This window comes from Vanessa cardui, chromosome 8 (assembly GCF_905220365.1).
Source record: "Vanessa cardui chromosome 8, ilVanCard2.1, whole genome shotgun sequence".
Taxonomy (NCBI): domain Eukaryota; kingdom Metazoa; phylum Arthropoda; class Insecta; order Lepidoptera; family Nymphalidae; genus Vanessa; species Vanessa cardui.
This window is the reverse complement of record NC_061130.1, coordinates 5,970,623-5,985,668: the sequence shown is the minus strand read 5'-3', so window position 1 is coordinate 5,985,668 and position 15,046 is coordinate 5,970,623. Positions and strand designations below refer to the sequence as shown.

At 30.8% G+C, this 15,046-nt stretch overlaps 1 protein-coding gene across 5 annotated transcripts; it reads left to right on the top strand.

The window, feature by feature from the left end:
- The first annotated feature begins 407 nt into the window (after positions 1-407).
- On the top strand, positions 408-14,338 carry LOC124532113 (acyl-CoA Delta-9 desaturase). Of its 5 annotated transcripts, none has more exons than XM_047106811.1 (7): positions 408-472; positions 8,475-8,648; positions 9,774-9,904; positions 10,447-10,652; positions 12,565-12,750; positions 13,209-13,315; positions 14,130-14,338. In XM_047106811.1, exons 1-7 carry the CDS (start codon positions 469-471, stop codon positions 14,321-14,323), a joined length of 1,002 nt encoding a protein of 333 aa, XP_046962767.1. In that variant the 5' UTR covers positions 408-468; the 3' UTR covers positions 14,324-14,338. The 5 variants fall into 5 exon arrangements, with proteins under 5 accessions (XP_046962767.1, XP_046962768.1, XP_046962772.1 ...); XM_047106812.1 differs by lacking the exon at positions 408-472 and adding an exon at positions 6,556-6,735; XM_047106816.1 differs by lacking the exon at positions 408-472 and adding an exon at positions 6,804-6,822.
- The last annotated feature ends 708 nt before the right edge of the window (positions 14,339-15,046 follow it).

Genomic DNA, 15,046 nt, shown 5'->3' with positions numbered 1-15,046 from the left:
CTCTCACAGATACTGCATTAGGTCCATAAACATCACAAATTTTTTTCGCGGCTTGAGTTGCAATTTTTCCTTTTTTATAGTAAAATTTTAAAATGTATCGAATTTCTTCTTTAGATTCACTCATTTTAACAACAACAAAAACAAATGAAAATCACACAAATTCCTAATTTGAATTTGGAAGTGCCTTCTTTAAAATTAAAACTTTTTAATGATACCAAAACCAGCCAGATACAAATGGTATAGCCAAAGAGATTTTATTACAAGTTCATACATACTATATGCGAAAAGACTTTTTCCCCAACCTAATATATTACAGCACCGCTTACAGTGTAATGTTGCCTTATTTTAAATAATAAATATTTATTAGTTAATACTGACGACTTTTGTACCAGTCATTGTATTGCAATTCAAGTGACAAAAACCGTAAACGCGGACGCGTTCGACGGTTCCCAAAACGGGTGCCTTGGTATGGGTAAGTAAATCATTTTTGTTATAGCTTTACTTAAATTTAAGCAAATACTGAAATGCTCAAAAAAAGTTTAATTCAATTGCAAATTATGCAATTGAATTACTAACATATAAATTCTAGAGTATATGAACTTTTTATTGGTATCTTTATTAGCAGTCGTAATAGTTATATTATTATATAACAAGCTAAAACATTATATATAGATTAAGGTAGTCTCAGCAAGCACCATTGATTTTGCTTAGGGTTTATTTGTGCTTATACTAATTTCATGTTTATCTGTGAAAAAAACATTGAGATAAAGCGTGTGCCTGATGATATTCTACTATATATAGCACAGTTAGAAAATGCTCTAAGGCTTATCTTTATGCGGGTAAGGGTAACTTTTCCAACAGTAGGTCATTTCCGGGCTATTGATTTTTATACAACAAACTAAATACAATATTAATAATCATATTGATAGCGTAAAAGTTATTTGTACAGTTTTGTTAAACGATGTATTAATTTGGTCCGTTTTCATCCAATAATCTTTGATGTTTTTTCATCACATATTTATTGATCGTATTTAATTTGAAGTAAATTATACTATGTAATGTTATTGAACTTTCAATGTTTATTCTTAATAACCTTTGGATAGCGCCGCCCGTGATAGAAAAAAGGCCAAAGGCTAATGAAGGTATTGTATTTAAATAAGGTGTATAGTTGGAATAACTTGAACAAAAATCCAGTTAGAATTATAAGTAAACAAATAATATAAATTAGCTTATAAATATATTTTCATATTCGTACAAGTAAAAGCCATTTATACATGACATAAATTGAAGTCTCATATTGAACCAAATCGTTTTCAAATAAAAATATTAGATCAAAATTAATTTAAAAAAAAAATATCTATAGACAAAATTAAATTACATATACCTGTTCTGTTGTCTCTAGCAAAAACTACAAATATAAACATTAATTCGTTATCTAAATTTTAAAATATGATCTGACCTCCGAAATAAATAAATATAAGTATTAAGTTTTCAAAATTATCGTCTTCCTACAAAAAAAATAACTTACATCATCAAATTAGAAATAAAATATATATAAATTAAATTATAGCCAAAATTAACGGCACTAATAGTCGTCGCGGCTTCGCTCATGTGTTAGGCAAAAATAGCCTTTGTACTTTCTTCTTTACAGGTCATGTTTGCTTCATACTATATTTCTTAAAATTTGCTTCAGCGGTTTAGTTGAGAAAGAGCGACAGACAGAGAGAGTTACTTTCACGTTTATAATATTAATATAAATATACATAGGTTAAAGTGTAATCAATGAGATACGTGAACTTTGTACTGCTTTTTCGTACGAAGTAATATGAGATTTAGCGCAGTTTAATTATATACGTATATCGCGATCAATGACGCGTATCCTTACTTTGCATTGGGTTTTTCTATTTATGTCATCTACCAACTCTCTAAGCCTACGTAGTAAAAATTTTAACAATAAACCATCTTTAAAAATATTAACACTTCCTGGGTTAATGTTGTATAATGGTTGACCAATAAAGAGCTATTGCCTATATAACTTTAACAGTTTAATATTATCATCATTTATGACAACCTAGTTATGTTGAATCAATTTTCAATTCACTTAAACCGCTGTATGACCTTGTGCTTAGAAATAATATCTTAAGTCCATAAACGTGAAGTCGAATCACTTTCACACATTCCGAAATTACATTGACTGCCTCAATATTATATGATAATATAAGGCCATGCATCCCGAGATTCTGCCCGAGTGCTCTAAATAGAGTGTGCCCCAGTACTTGTGCACAATAGTGTGTAATGCGTAGGCAATTTCATAGAAGAACAGCCAGGTTTTCCTTGATATTGACCGCCGTGACCGAAACCGGTCATGATCAATGAATTACTTAACCTGGTACAAATAGAAATAATATACTCTTTCCTAAAAAAATAAGAAAATAGAAATTCAAGCTTATACTTTAAGTGGTTAATATTATTTATAATTCGTCAAGACCAATGGTGAGTCCCACATGCGCGTTGGGAAGCGTGATTTTTCCAAGAACGGTTACATGGTAGGGTAGGTCTGGAATCCCCCTAAGGAATTAACCTGCATTGGGCTGAATTTCAGGGCGGCACGATAGTATTCGAAAGCCCGCCGAAGAGACTGATGGGGGGCTTTTTAGTAGGTGTTCTGGTGCTTTAGGGTCGTCCTGGACATCGGCAGGTTGCTCATACCCCCTGACATGACGTGGGGGGATTTTTCTCTGGAAAAAAGAGTATATGGTAGGATAAAATATATAATCGACGTTGTCGGAGATAATATTGTCGATCCAAACGACAAACAGTTGCCTAACGATTCAACTAAGAAATAGGTCTTGAAAGTGTCTTTATTGAAGTTTTTTTTTTTTTTTTTTTTAATTTATTTATTTTAAGAGCTTAGTCACCATTTGTGACTATGTCGCTCTGTTAGTTATATTACAATTTTTTACTTTTTTATTTCCTTAAACTTAAACATTTGTTACATAATTTGTGTCTTTATTAAAGTTAGCAACTACATATACTAATATTTTATAGACAAAATTTATATAATATAATCTAATTAGTTAATAACTAGCGCTAGGTAAAGTCGAGAATGTTAGGACGGGTGGCTAGGCCAAAATAATTTTGGTTTGACGTCAATAGCTAAAATCTAGTAGTTAATAAAAAACATTTAATTTATGTATATAGAAACATTAATGCGCATAAAAACATTTGCTATGGTAACTAAGGTTGTTAACATGTAAACCACAATTAATCTTTTATCTTAACAATAATTCGGAAACAAAAATATCAAATAGAGCACTTTTAGGGTTCCGTATTACGAAGGGGAAAACGGAACCCTTATAGGATCACTTTTTTGTCCGACCCACTATCTGTTTTGACTTCTATATCGAGTTGAAATTATATACTCAGTTCAACAGTCCCTTTTGATATCAAGTTCAGCATTATTACTTACAACTAACTTTTAACATACATGACTAAATGTAAACATAATATTCAAAATTAATTAAAAGCATATATTTTATTAATACTTAACATCTTTCTCGTACATAGTCTTTCTCAAATACACTGTGATACTTACAACATATACAAATAATTGAACGAGCCTGCTATAAATATATTAATAAAGTTACAAATTCCTAGCCATTTTATGAAGAGATTGTCCGATATTAAGGTCAATATTATTAATAAAAACACTTTGCAAATATATATAATGATATTACTTATTGCTATTCAACAATTTTTTATTTTATTTTATGCAGACGTAAAATATTGACGGGATGAAAGGGCCAACTGAATTTTAAACCGCATTTAAAATATATATATATATAAAAATAGAAGACTTCAAAGCTAGGAACAGCTTGTGATCTAGACTGACGTTAATGAATGTTACACTGTTCGCTAAGCTGAAGTGTACCAAAAATTCTTGGACAAACATACAAACATACATTTACAAAATAAAGTACCCGTGCTTATAGCGTTTTTTAAGTCAAAACCGGATACTGAGTTCTAAGAATTATTTATATATAAATTAAATTAACAAAGGTGTGCGGAATAATATACATTCCGCACATATAAACCACTATGTCCCTGCGTTTTAAATCCATAATATCTTCGAAAGTATTCATTTAAATTAAATAATAAAGACCATATTGATCTATGTTAAATACACAATGTATTTAAGGTAATTAATTTGTGTCAGTCAGGGTTTCTTTACTATAGTGGCATGCATGCTAGCATATACGATAAACATTCTCTGGAATCACTCTATCTATTAAAAACAACTATTTAAAAAAAGTATGTATGTTTAAAATTACGCAGCTCCGTTGTATGACTTTGACTTTGTTTTATACTATGTAATGAGTTATAGATCTACTCGTATGCACACACCGCCAATGCGATACTATAAAAATTCACTTCTAATGTCGCCAATCGAGTAACGGTGACACGCCATTATGATCCGTATGTCTTATACATTTAGTAAATAATTTAGTAAATGTCGCATACCTTCTTTCTGATAATTCACGTTCGCATTCTAGGGTATATTTCTCTCTGATATTTCGTTCTAGGGTTGATTTCGAGTTTATCTTGCAAAATACCTTTGCCAACGATTTTTTTTTACGAAAATAAAAAATTTAATATGTTTATTTTTCATAAGACGTAAATTGGTCTCTTAAGAAATTTTCGCTTTTTGCACAAATTTAAATACGTTACTTTGATTTACATAAATACAAATTCTGGGCTAGTAAGTGGTACTTGCCCTGAATTCGTACGGGCAAAATAAATATTAAAATTTTAATGTTTCTTTTTTCAAGCAAATCTTTCATATAGGCGTACCCCACCCAATTCCTCCGCTTTAAGATGGAATAATACTCCTATAGTATTTGTATAAAAAGGAGTGATTGTAAATTTAAATTATAGATATCCCAATTAAGTAAGTAATAATTATTTTTTTTTAAATAACTGAGAACCCTTACACTTTGCTTCGTAAAACAAGTGACTTACGAAGTGATACAACAAATAAAATTACAATTCATAAGTCCATAATTATTCTAATGTTATAATTGAATCGAGGATTTTTATAAAATGCAATTCATTAAAATAACACGGCTATGAAGCAAATCTGTATAATTAAACCAAGTCATGAAATAAACCAATTAGTTTTATAGACGCTCGTTATTTTTAGTCGCTGAGTATTATCACCTACAATTATATTATAATACGCATTATCTATACTACTAGTATTATAAAGTGGATAGATTTGTATGTCTGTAATCGATAAACTAAATCTATTTTAATTGATAATTATTTCGCTTATTAATCTAGAAGTAACAAAGTATGTTCGATTTCAGTAATAATAAGATTTTTATCTTTAAATAATGATTCCAAGCGGTCACAGCTTGATGATCTATAATAGTATAAATCAAACTCGCCTCCTGACTCTTACAGTATCTTTGCTACCTAAGCCAATCAAAGGATTTTCGCATTTCACTTATAGAAAAAAAAAATACAGACGAATTGATAACCTCCTCCTTTTGGAAGTCGGTTGAAAAGCTATATACTGGGTGTGAAATGGCAAAAACTATGATAATATTTTATGCTCTATCTATCCAGATGAGCATTATAGTTACCTTCAGTATTTTATAATGAATAAATTTGTCTGTAATACAATATCTTTCTAATAGATTATATGGTAGATATCACCGATTCCAAATTACACGCAATTAAAAACAATCGTTAACTGCAAAACGAGTAGTGGAAACTGTCTAAAACAAAATATTTATCTTCAAAATAATTCTTATTTGAGATGTACACATATAATACAAAATGAAATAAATTAATAAACGTTAAAATAAAGTAAAATACCCATTTAATATTTTCTATGTAAAAAAATTCTACCAGTGTGAAGCCGGGACGCATCGCCAGTAATATAATAATCGTTTTAAAGTTGTTATGATTCATTTATTTTAAAAGTTATTATTAGACGATATCAAAACTATTGGATCACATATGCTTTACATTATTGAGCCTTTAGTCAAACTACATTAACAACTAGAAAGCAAATTAACGTGATTGCTGGCGTACTTTTTTAAACTCTGTGATGGATTATATAATGTTTTTTGTTGTTGTTTCCGGAAGACTTTACATTGTAATATTTGTATAATTACTTATAATACACAATTATAAAAAACAATACCAGTAGAAAATGATTGTATCGACTCTATAAAATATACTTCCAAGCGCTATTATAGCTCTCCGTTACTAAAACATAAGTGCGGCATCAATGTTCCACAGAATCATAATATCTCTGTCATTTGCAAGATTAATACAACAAAGATGCAAGTAAATTGTTATCATTTGAAACCTTAACAATAATTTAGTAGTGAACCGAAATACTTAATTGTTCGTAAATATTTAGAATTTGCAAAATCAGCGTAAATAAAAACTCACTCAAGAATCCAGCGTTGCATAATACAATGCTTGAATATAGCAAGCGAACGATACATACGTATACATAAAAGTCAATTGCGATACCTACGACAAATTAATGCTTCGCTACGGTTGCACACATCCACACGCGATAGTCTGTCTACCTACTAGTGTTCGACATTAATATGTTTCTCACTGAATCGATATCGATTGATTAACTTTTTCTTGTGTCGTGTACTAGTCGAGTAATTGTAATGAGTTGAATAGTATAAGTGCTTTCGCGTCTTGCATGTAAGTACTAATCAATTATACAAGGGTCAGTTTATTGTAACCTATCGTTACATGTTACAATTTGTCCGTCACAAGAATTAATCACAAGTAGGTATACAAAATACCTTTGCACAATAATTTCAAGCATGAACTGGCTATTAATTATTTACGTTACATTGTGATTTATATATTCAATAATCATTTTAAATAAAGAAATATCGCTTTATTTGTAGCCGTAAAGACAAAGGGAATTACAGTTTTATAATGGTTTAATGTGTACCTACTGTTGAATCGAAACAATTATTACGATTTTCAAACGATGTAATCTGTATCTTTCTTTTGTTTTATTTATCGTTTCTTATGTGTCTTCATGTCAATATTTTCAGTCAGCAACACAATGTAAATTATATTATTATTAAATATTTTCTCGGTATACTTTGTGAGAAACCGTCATCAAATATTCACCGCCAATCAGCAACACTTAGTAGTGATGTATACCGGTTGAAAAAAATAAACTAATGTTTATACATGTAAACATTTTGTTGGCGATACGCCTGTTTTGTATTATTTATGGTATTACAATTAATATATTATAATATATGTATAAATAAAGTCCAGAAAACACTAATCGAGGTAGTGATAGATTCGTTTGCGTACCAAAGTGACGTGGGTATTTTTATTTATATTGTTCATTAACTTATGACTTTAATTTTGTATTGTGTTTTATATATTTTTACTTATTTACTCAAATTTAAAATTAATTTAGCATATATTTAGCATTTCAATTGAATAATCATTTACACGTTTTTATTCGTGTTGTTTTCACGTAACATTATTGGTTACCAATAATACAGAAAATTTTGTAGGAATTATTGTCGTATACTTATAACGGAAAAGATAAGTATCGTCGGTTTTACTCTCTAGATACAAAAATAATGTAACCAATTTATGTCGAATATTTATCTTTGTAGTTTCAAGGCGGACAAACTTATTTTCTAAAATATGTAGGCGGAAAATTGGGCCACCTGATGGTAAATGGTCACCCGTAGACATTAGGGTTATAAGAAGCGTTAGCCATTCTTTACATCGCCAATGCGCCGCCAACCTTGGGAACTAAGATGTGACGTTCCTAGGGCCGGTAGTTACAGCTCTCTCAGCCTTGAAACCGGAACAGAACAATACTTATTATTGTTGTTTGGCACATTCTCACAATTTATTTAAATAAAAATTAGTTATAAGTTATTAAAGTTATATACCTTAAACTATTTATTCACAACACAATACGAACTTATCACCTGTCTCATCAATAGTCTTAAAGCGTGTAAAATATCAGCGAAGCGTAGCTACTTGTTTATTTCAACTTTCATCTCGTATAAGTTTATGTATTTTAAATTTAGTGTTATGTATAATGTATATTGTGTGATCCAGGGATGTGCTAGGTGTTTTAGAATTGATGTCGTGGCATATTAAGGTGTAAATAGTTCATTTATTAAAGAATTAAGAATAGGTATGGTTTGAATGCTATTTTGCGTCACGTTCTCGGTCAACTCTATCTTTGCTCTAATTGTAAATTTTATACTTAAAACGTAGGCCGAATTATATATGTAGTCATAAAAATATTGCAAGTGAACCGTACAAATGTAGCTATTTGAGTTAGGCATTCAGAAAAAAAAGAAATTTCCTCTTTTATTATATAAATAGCTGGAATTTACCAACTTCTTTATAGCAGCTGTTGCTAACAAAATTTCCTTTTACAACAGTTTCAGATACACCGTTAAAAATGACTGCGACATCAGCAGAGGATCTGTCGAAGCTGAGTAAAGTAAAAGAACCCAATTGGCCGGCGGTACTTTTCTTCATACACATACACCTCCTGTCTTTGTACGGCATTTGGTGTTTTGTCTTCGAAGCGAAACTACTTACCGTCCTATTCTGTGAGTATCATTTCACTATCGTTACAAATTTATTTTTTATATAAATCTATTAAATTCCATCATATTAGGTAACAACATTATCGATACTCTCCAATACAGAGAACTCATGCACAATGCATAATCAAAGTTTCACTTGTTTATTATCTTCTAACGATAGAATACATAAGTCTTCCCACGATGCGTTGAAGCGTTCTCAATTAAATTGTTATACACTATAAATGCATATTTTGAGTAAAGTTTAATCACTACTTAAGAAGAAACACTACATTTCAAGATTACCAGAGTTCGGTCTTACTTTTAAAAATTGAAACAATATGAACTGACACCAATGATATTCTTTATTAGAATATACAGATATGTTATATCCATACTAAACAACAGAAAAAAGTGTGCCGCGCCGGGGACTGTATATTTTACATTTCGTTACAATTAAAAAGGATAGCTTGATAAAAACAATAAGTAAAAGGGATAAACAGATGTTTTAATTACGCAAAACGTATTACTACGTAATTATGATGTATTATAACGTATTACTACGTAAAACGACTAAAGGTAAACGTCCTAATTAGGACGTTTTCTAGTCTTCACTTTTTGCGCGTTAATATCATATCTGTTAACTACAACAGCATTGAACTGACACTTGATTTCTATCTATCTTTCTCATCATAAAATTGACATTCGTAGAAATAATACATTGCTTAAAGAATAACGTGTCAAACGATATTTAAAAAAAATGACTTTAATCATCAAAAGTAAATGAACAAAAGATAGTTTTTTGTTGTACTTATTTTTTGTCTTCGTAGCTATTCAAAAATTGTTACATAAAAAAAATCAACTACACGTGTATTAATTTTTTTTTCTTTAGATTCTTAAGTAATAAATATTAAACAGGGGGGAGAGAGTCGGCCTATTCTTATTTTATCGTATAAAAGGGGGAGGAGGTTAAAAATGTCTCACGTAATAAATGAATGCCCCCTTAATCAGACGCATTTTAATACTAAGCCGAACTGGCCAGACTTTCACTCTTGAATATAAGTTCGATAAGATACTAAAATCTACATATTTGTTATCATAACAGCATCGTAATACAGCTCATAATTAACAATAATATGCATTTATTTTCAGTGGTATTTCTTACACTAATACCTATATTAGGCGTAACGGCGGGTGCACACAGACTATGGGCTCATCGAACGTATAAGGCCAGCGTAGAGCTCCGAATCGTACTTATGCTTTGTCAAACTATGGCCGGACTAGTAAGTTCCATAAATAATATACCATTTTTTTTATTCATCAATTTCGATCATTATTTTAGGACTAACTCAGTAAATTTCCAATGTTCCATCTCAATGTCATTGATATAACTCATCAAGTCAACAGCCTGTCAATTTCCCACTGCTGGGCTAAGGCATCCTCTCCCATTGAGGAGAAGGTTTTTGGAAAGGTTAAGGTTGGTGGAGTACACATGTGGCAAAATTTATATCAAATGTGTCTAACACATGCAGGTAGCCTCACGATGTTTTCCTTCACCACGAGATGAATTATAAACACAAATTAATAATATGAATATTCAGTGGTGCCTGCCAGGGTTTGAACCCGCCATCATTGGTTAAGATGCACGCGTTTTAATCACTGGGCCATCTCGGCTCATATCAGTCATAGTCATTAATATAAAATTATTTACTAAAGAAATTGTGACAATCAGTAAACGAAAAGTTTAAATTTTAAAACAATTATAATAATTATAACAATTATATATAATTACGATGAGCCTTAACATCGACTTTTTATTTTACAGGGTCCAATATACGATTGGGTACAAAATCATAGATTTCACCACGCGTATTTTAAAACAGATTCGGACCCCTATGATACAACAAAGGGATTTTTCCACGCACATTTAGCTACAAGAATAAGATCAATTAGCGAATACGGAACCGCATTGAAAAACTCAATCGATATGTCAGACCTTGAAGAAGACTCTGTTGTAATGTTCCAAAAAAGGTAAATATGCTTTTTATTTCAATTCGTATACTGGCCATCAATGATATTCTAATTGCTGGCCATATTTTTCTTTATTCTTTTTAAACAAGTTGCTAGTAATCTGTTGATTTTATTGAAGTTTTAATTTTTATTGTTTTAATTTTTTATTCTAATAACTGACACGGTTTTGAACATTTAAATTAAGATCCAAGTAAAAGATTAAATCTGATATGAGAAACTAAATACAACCATTATCCAAAACATAAAATACGAACATTTTCTTGACGGGAAAAATCACGAAGAATGTCACAACGTACGATAGTAAAATTATTTAAGAGAAAGTCCAAACAAATGATTGCATTCGAATTCCCTTTGCTATAAGTTTATTTTGAAAAATCGCTTACTATATTTTCTATTCGAGAAAGTTGATATTTGTCGCAAACCACGCGTTCTTCAAAATTATACGTATCTTAAATAAGTTGATCCATTGAGACGAGAAGATGAAGAAAATTGTCTTTATCCGTTATATAATAATTCATAGAACATAATGTTATTAAAATTAACATTCTTCACAATAATTTGCAAAGTACCGAAAAGAATACAACACTGGTCGTTCTCTAGATACAATCAGCATAGAAATGAGATCTCGTACTATGAGGGACGTGTAAGGGATTCGCGGGTGAAATATGAAATTATTCTGGCTTTCGCGATCTTAAATATTAATCATAACAATATAATATATTTCTTAAGCAATAAAAAAATCAAGTCTATATAAATTCCAACAGCATATATAAAATCAAATAATATTTTATATATAAAAATTAAGAGGGCTTGTAACTTTCTATTAAATTTAAGCTTGTGTGAGTTTAACGTATGTGTGTATAAGCACAACCATTGTAGTCAGGTCGGTCGATATAAGAATCATGACGCTATTATTATGTATTCCGTGCATATTTTCTATGGGTTTTATTTCCAATTGTATAGAAATTGTCATATGAATCGAACAAAAGATACTGTACAAAATGTAGTATTTTTCATAAAATAACTGATAAATATTTGAATTTATGATCCAAATATTTTGAAAACAGTAAACTCGGTATGACCTCTCTTGACTACAGATGTATAATAAAATAGCGTAACAGAGTTTTTTCATCCTGCTTTACATTTTTATGCTTATTTTTATAATTAAGTTAGATTAATTTAAATCGTAGACTACACTTTGTAACTAATTATACAGCTATGGTACTTCCTACTCGCAATAAAAATTGCATTAATATGTATAACATTTTTATTACAGACGATAATTATACGTTTAAATTTGTTAACAAATTTTAGCTTGTCACTTACAACACACCTCCTAGAAAGGTGAAAAAATTTTAGCTTGTTACTTACAACACACCTCCTATTTATAAAATATTTCATACAACGGTCTCCCGCACCAATGTCGGCAAACATTGTCCTATGAATAGACTTTGCTCTGAGTACAACTATGTCCTAAGATCCCGCATCTTGACATATTTTCTGATGCCTTGCCCAGATTTAAGAAAAAATCTATCAATAAAAAATTTCGTCTGTAGTCACATTTTATCACTGTACAGTGATAAAAAGTGATAAAATGTTCCTGAGATATAATTGTTCTATTTTTCGTTTGTGGTTTTTTATGTGTGGTTTTATATATTAGTTTTGTATATTAGGTCTTATGATTTTTCTTTAATATATTTTTTTAATTATTACTTAAATTCAACAGGTAGACAATAAGTTTTATTTTTTTCTTTGTGTGAATGTTGTGTACATCTGTAATTGTCACTCATATCAGGTCCTAATTTTTTTTTTGTTTTATCTGTTATTTATAAGTGCTGAATATTTGTGATGTTGATGTACCTTTTAAATAAATAAACACACTTGAAATGGTTTAATAATTAATTGATTTCAGATTCTATTGGGTACTATACGGAATTTTATTTCTGCTCCTTCCTCTGAATGCGCCGCTGGAATACTGGGATGAGACAGTTTTGAGCACAGTATTCGTGATAGGCTTCCTCCGATATGCGCTCGTGCTACATGGCTCTTGGTTGCTGGAAAGCGGTGTTTGCCTTTGGGGACTAAAAGAAGGCGAAAAGTAAGACTGCTGATCTTTCGCTATCATTGTTATATTTCGTCTTGTGATTTTTGCCCACCTAGCCGGCACTTATCTAAATTTTTGCAAATATGAAATTAAAAATAGATTTTTTATGGTTATTATGAAAAATGATATTTAAATATAGACTTGTTTTTAGAATTAGAATAATTAATATCAATCAATAGCAAAATTTACGTTACGTAAGATTCAAAGAAAGTGTTAAATTTTTTGACGACCTCCGTAGTCGTGTAGTGTGTACACAGTGGTTCTGGGTTCGATTCCCGGCCGAGTCGATGTAGAAAAAGTCCATTAGTTTTCTATATTGTCTTGGGTTTGAGTGTTTGTAGTACCCTCGTTACTTCTGATTTTCCATAACATAAGTGCTTCATCTACTTACTTTGGAAATCAGAGTAATGGGTGTGATGCTGTCCAATATTTATTTTAAAATATTTTTCCAGGTACCCACCAGACTCAAACACGGTCTTCTTACTAAATAGGACCTTCTGGCCTGAATATCATTATATTTATCCTCACGATTACAAATCAGGAGAATACGGAACCTATGGTGAGATAATGCGAATTGAAAAGTATAGTATATAGTCTTTAGTAAGTCCCACTGCTGGGATAAATTATTCTCTCCTTGTGGTCTTCAAGTTTACTGAGATAAAAAGTTGGTATTTTTATTCGTCCCAAGCAGATTTCTTCACGATGTTTTCTTTCGCCGCCCAGCTATTGAGCGCTGCTCGCTGGGTTTGAACAAAGAATCTTCGCTTAAGATTGACTTGTTAAACCCACTGAACCATTTCGCTTCATTGTGAAATCTCTCATCATTAATTTTTCCCTATTCAATAATAATATATTTAAGTAAACGGTTTCTTCGCCTTCGTTCCGGCCACATTCCATTAAATAACTTTGGTTTTCTTATGGGTAAAACACCTTCACCTAACTGTAGTGTATGTAACAGCATAGAAGACACGTACCACGTAATAATGGAGTGTGCTCGGAATGAGACTGATAGCATTTCTTTTTTACGTTTAATCAATTATTGCGGGGAGGTGGGGGCATGTAATAGTGTCCTCGCTGACCCTACATCAGAACCAGCGCAAGTTTTGTACAAATTAGTGGATGGTGTTTTTGAGAATCGATGTAATTAATCAATTTGTTAAGTTTAATGTTTTGTAAGCACTATGAGGGTGGCATTTTCTTACAGAAAAAACCCTCTTTAAAATAAATGAATAAAAAAAAAAAGTAAACGGTTTTCCCTTGACCTACAATATTGATTACATTTGAGAGAACATACATTTTTTTTTAATTTAACACGATATTTACCTTATTTGGGTTTAATATATTTCAATTAATCTTGATTATTTCATTTTCAGGTTCTGGATGTACGACAGCTTTCATCCGTGTATTTGCAGCTCTAGGCTACGCTACAAACCTTTCAACGTTGAAATCAAATACATTACAGAAGGCACTCGCGGAGTTTGCGAAAACTAAGCGACCGTTAAAAGAATGTTTTGAAGATGCAATTTCTAAACAAACTCTAGAAGAAGATCATTTTCTATTAAATTAAATAATTATTAAATTAGCTGAGTTATTTTTTTTATAAAGTTAAAGTAAATAAAAGTTTATCACCTTATTAATCACATATTTACATAACTATAGATATAAAAAAAACTCATGAGTAAAAATTATTTATGAAATCTTTTTAGGAACTCTGTTAACATAAACAGTAAGTTAAAAATTAAAATATAAAGTACTATTATGATTATTTCGCGCTCAATGCCCGCAAACTTTTCATTGTTTAATGTTGTCTTAAATCAGTCTACCCGTGACCACGAACGCTGTAAAGTGGTCGAAACGTCGGGATGTCAAAAATAATTAATATACGCGATTCAAATCCGTTATAACTAGTTTTATTTTCATTGTTTATCAAGTTACACAACATTTTGTTTTTATTTTATATAGCGACTGTAGCGAACAGCTGTGCCCACGACTTCGTTTCGTTTTGTGATATTAAGTCGTTGATGGAAAGCACCAGACGTAAGGGCGGAGTGGTGGCAACCGCGAGGGTTGCGCGCGGCATGGGACTCTGTTTGAACATTGCAGCGTGAATTTATTATAATTCTAAATTTAAAGTTGCAGCTATCAGCCAGTGAAAGTCCGTTAAAATCCGACCTTACTAGAGATTAGCCGGAACAAACAGACAGACAGGAAAAATTGAGAAAAATGTTATATGTGTCATGTATACATATTATATAAATTAAATTAACTTATTTTAAAATAACAAACAAAT

What these genes read in the sequence shown, in the direction of transcription:
- LOC124532113 (XM_047106811.1), top strand. An exon ending in ACTACTTACCGTCCTATTCT is followed by an intron (nt 8,649 to 9,773) that starts GTGAGTATCATT and finishes ATTTATTTTCAG; the next exon opens with TGGTATTTCTTACACTAATA. An exon ending in AGGAGAATACGGAACCTATG is followed by an intron (nt 13,316 to 14,129) that starts GTGAGATAATGC and finishes TTTCATTTTCAG; the next exon opens with GTTCTGGATGTACGACAGCT.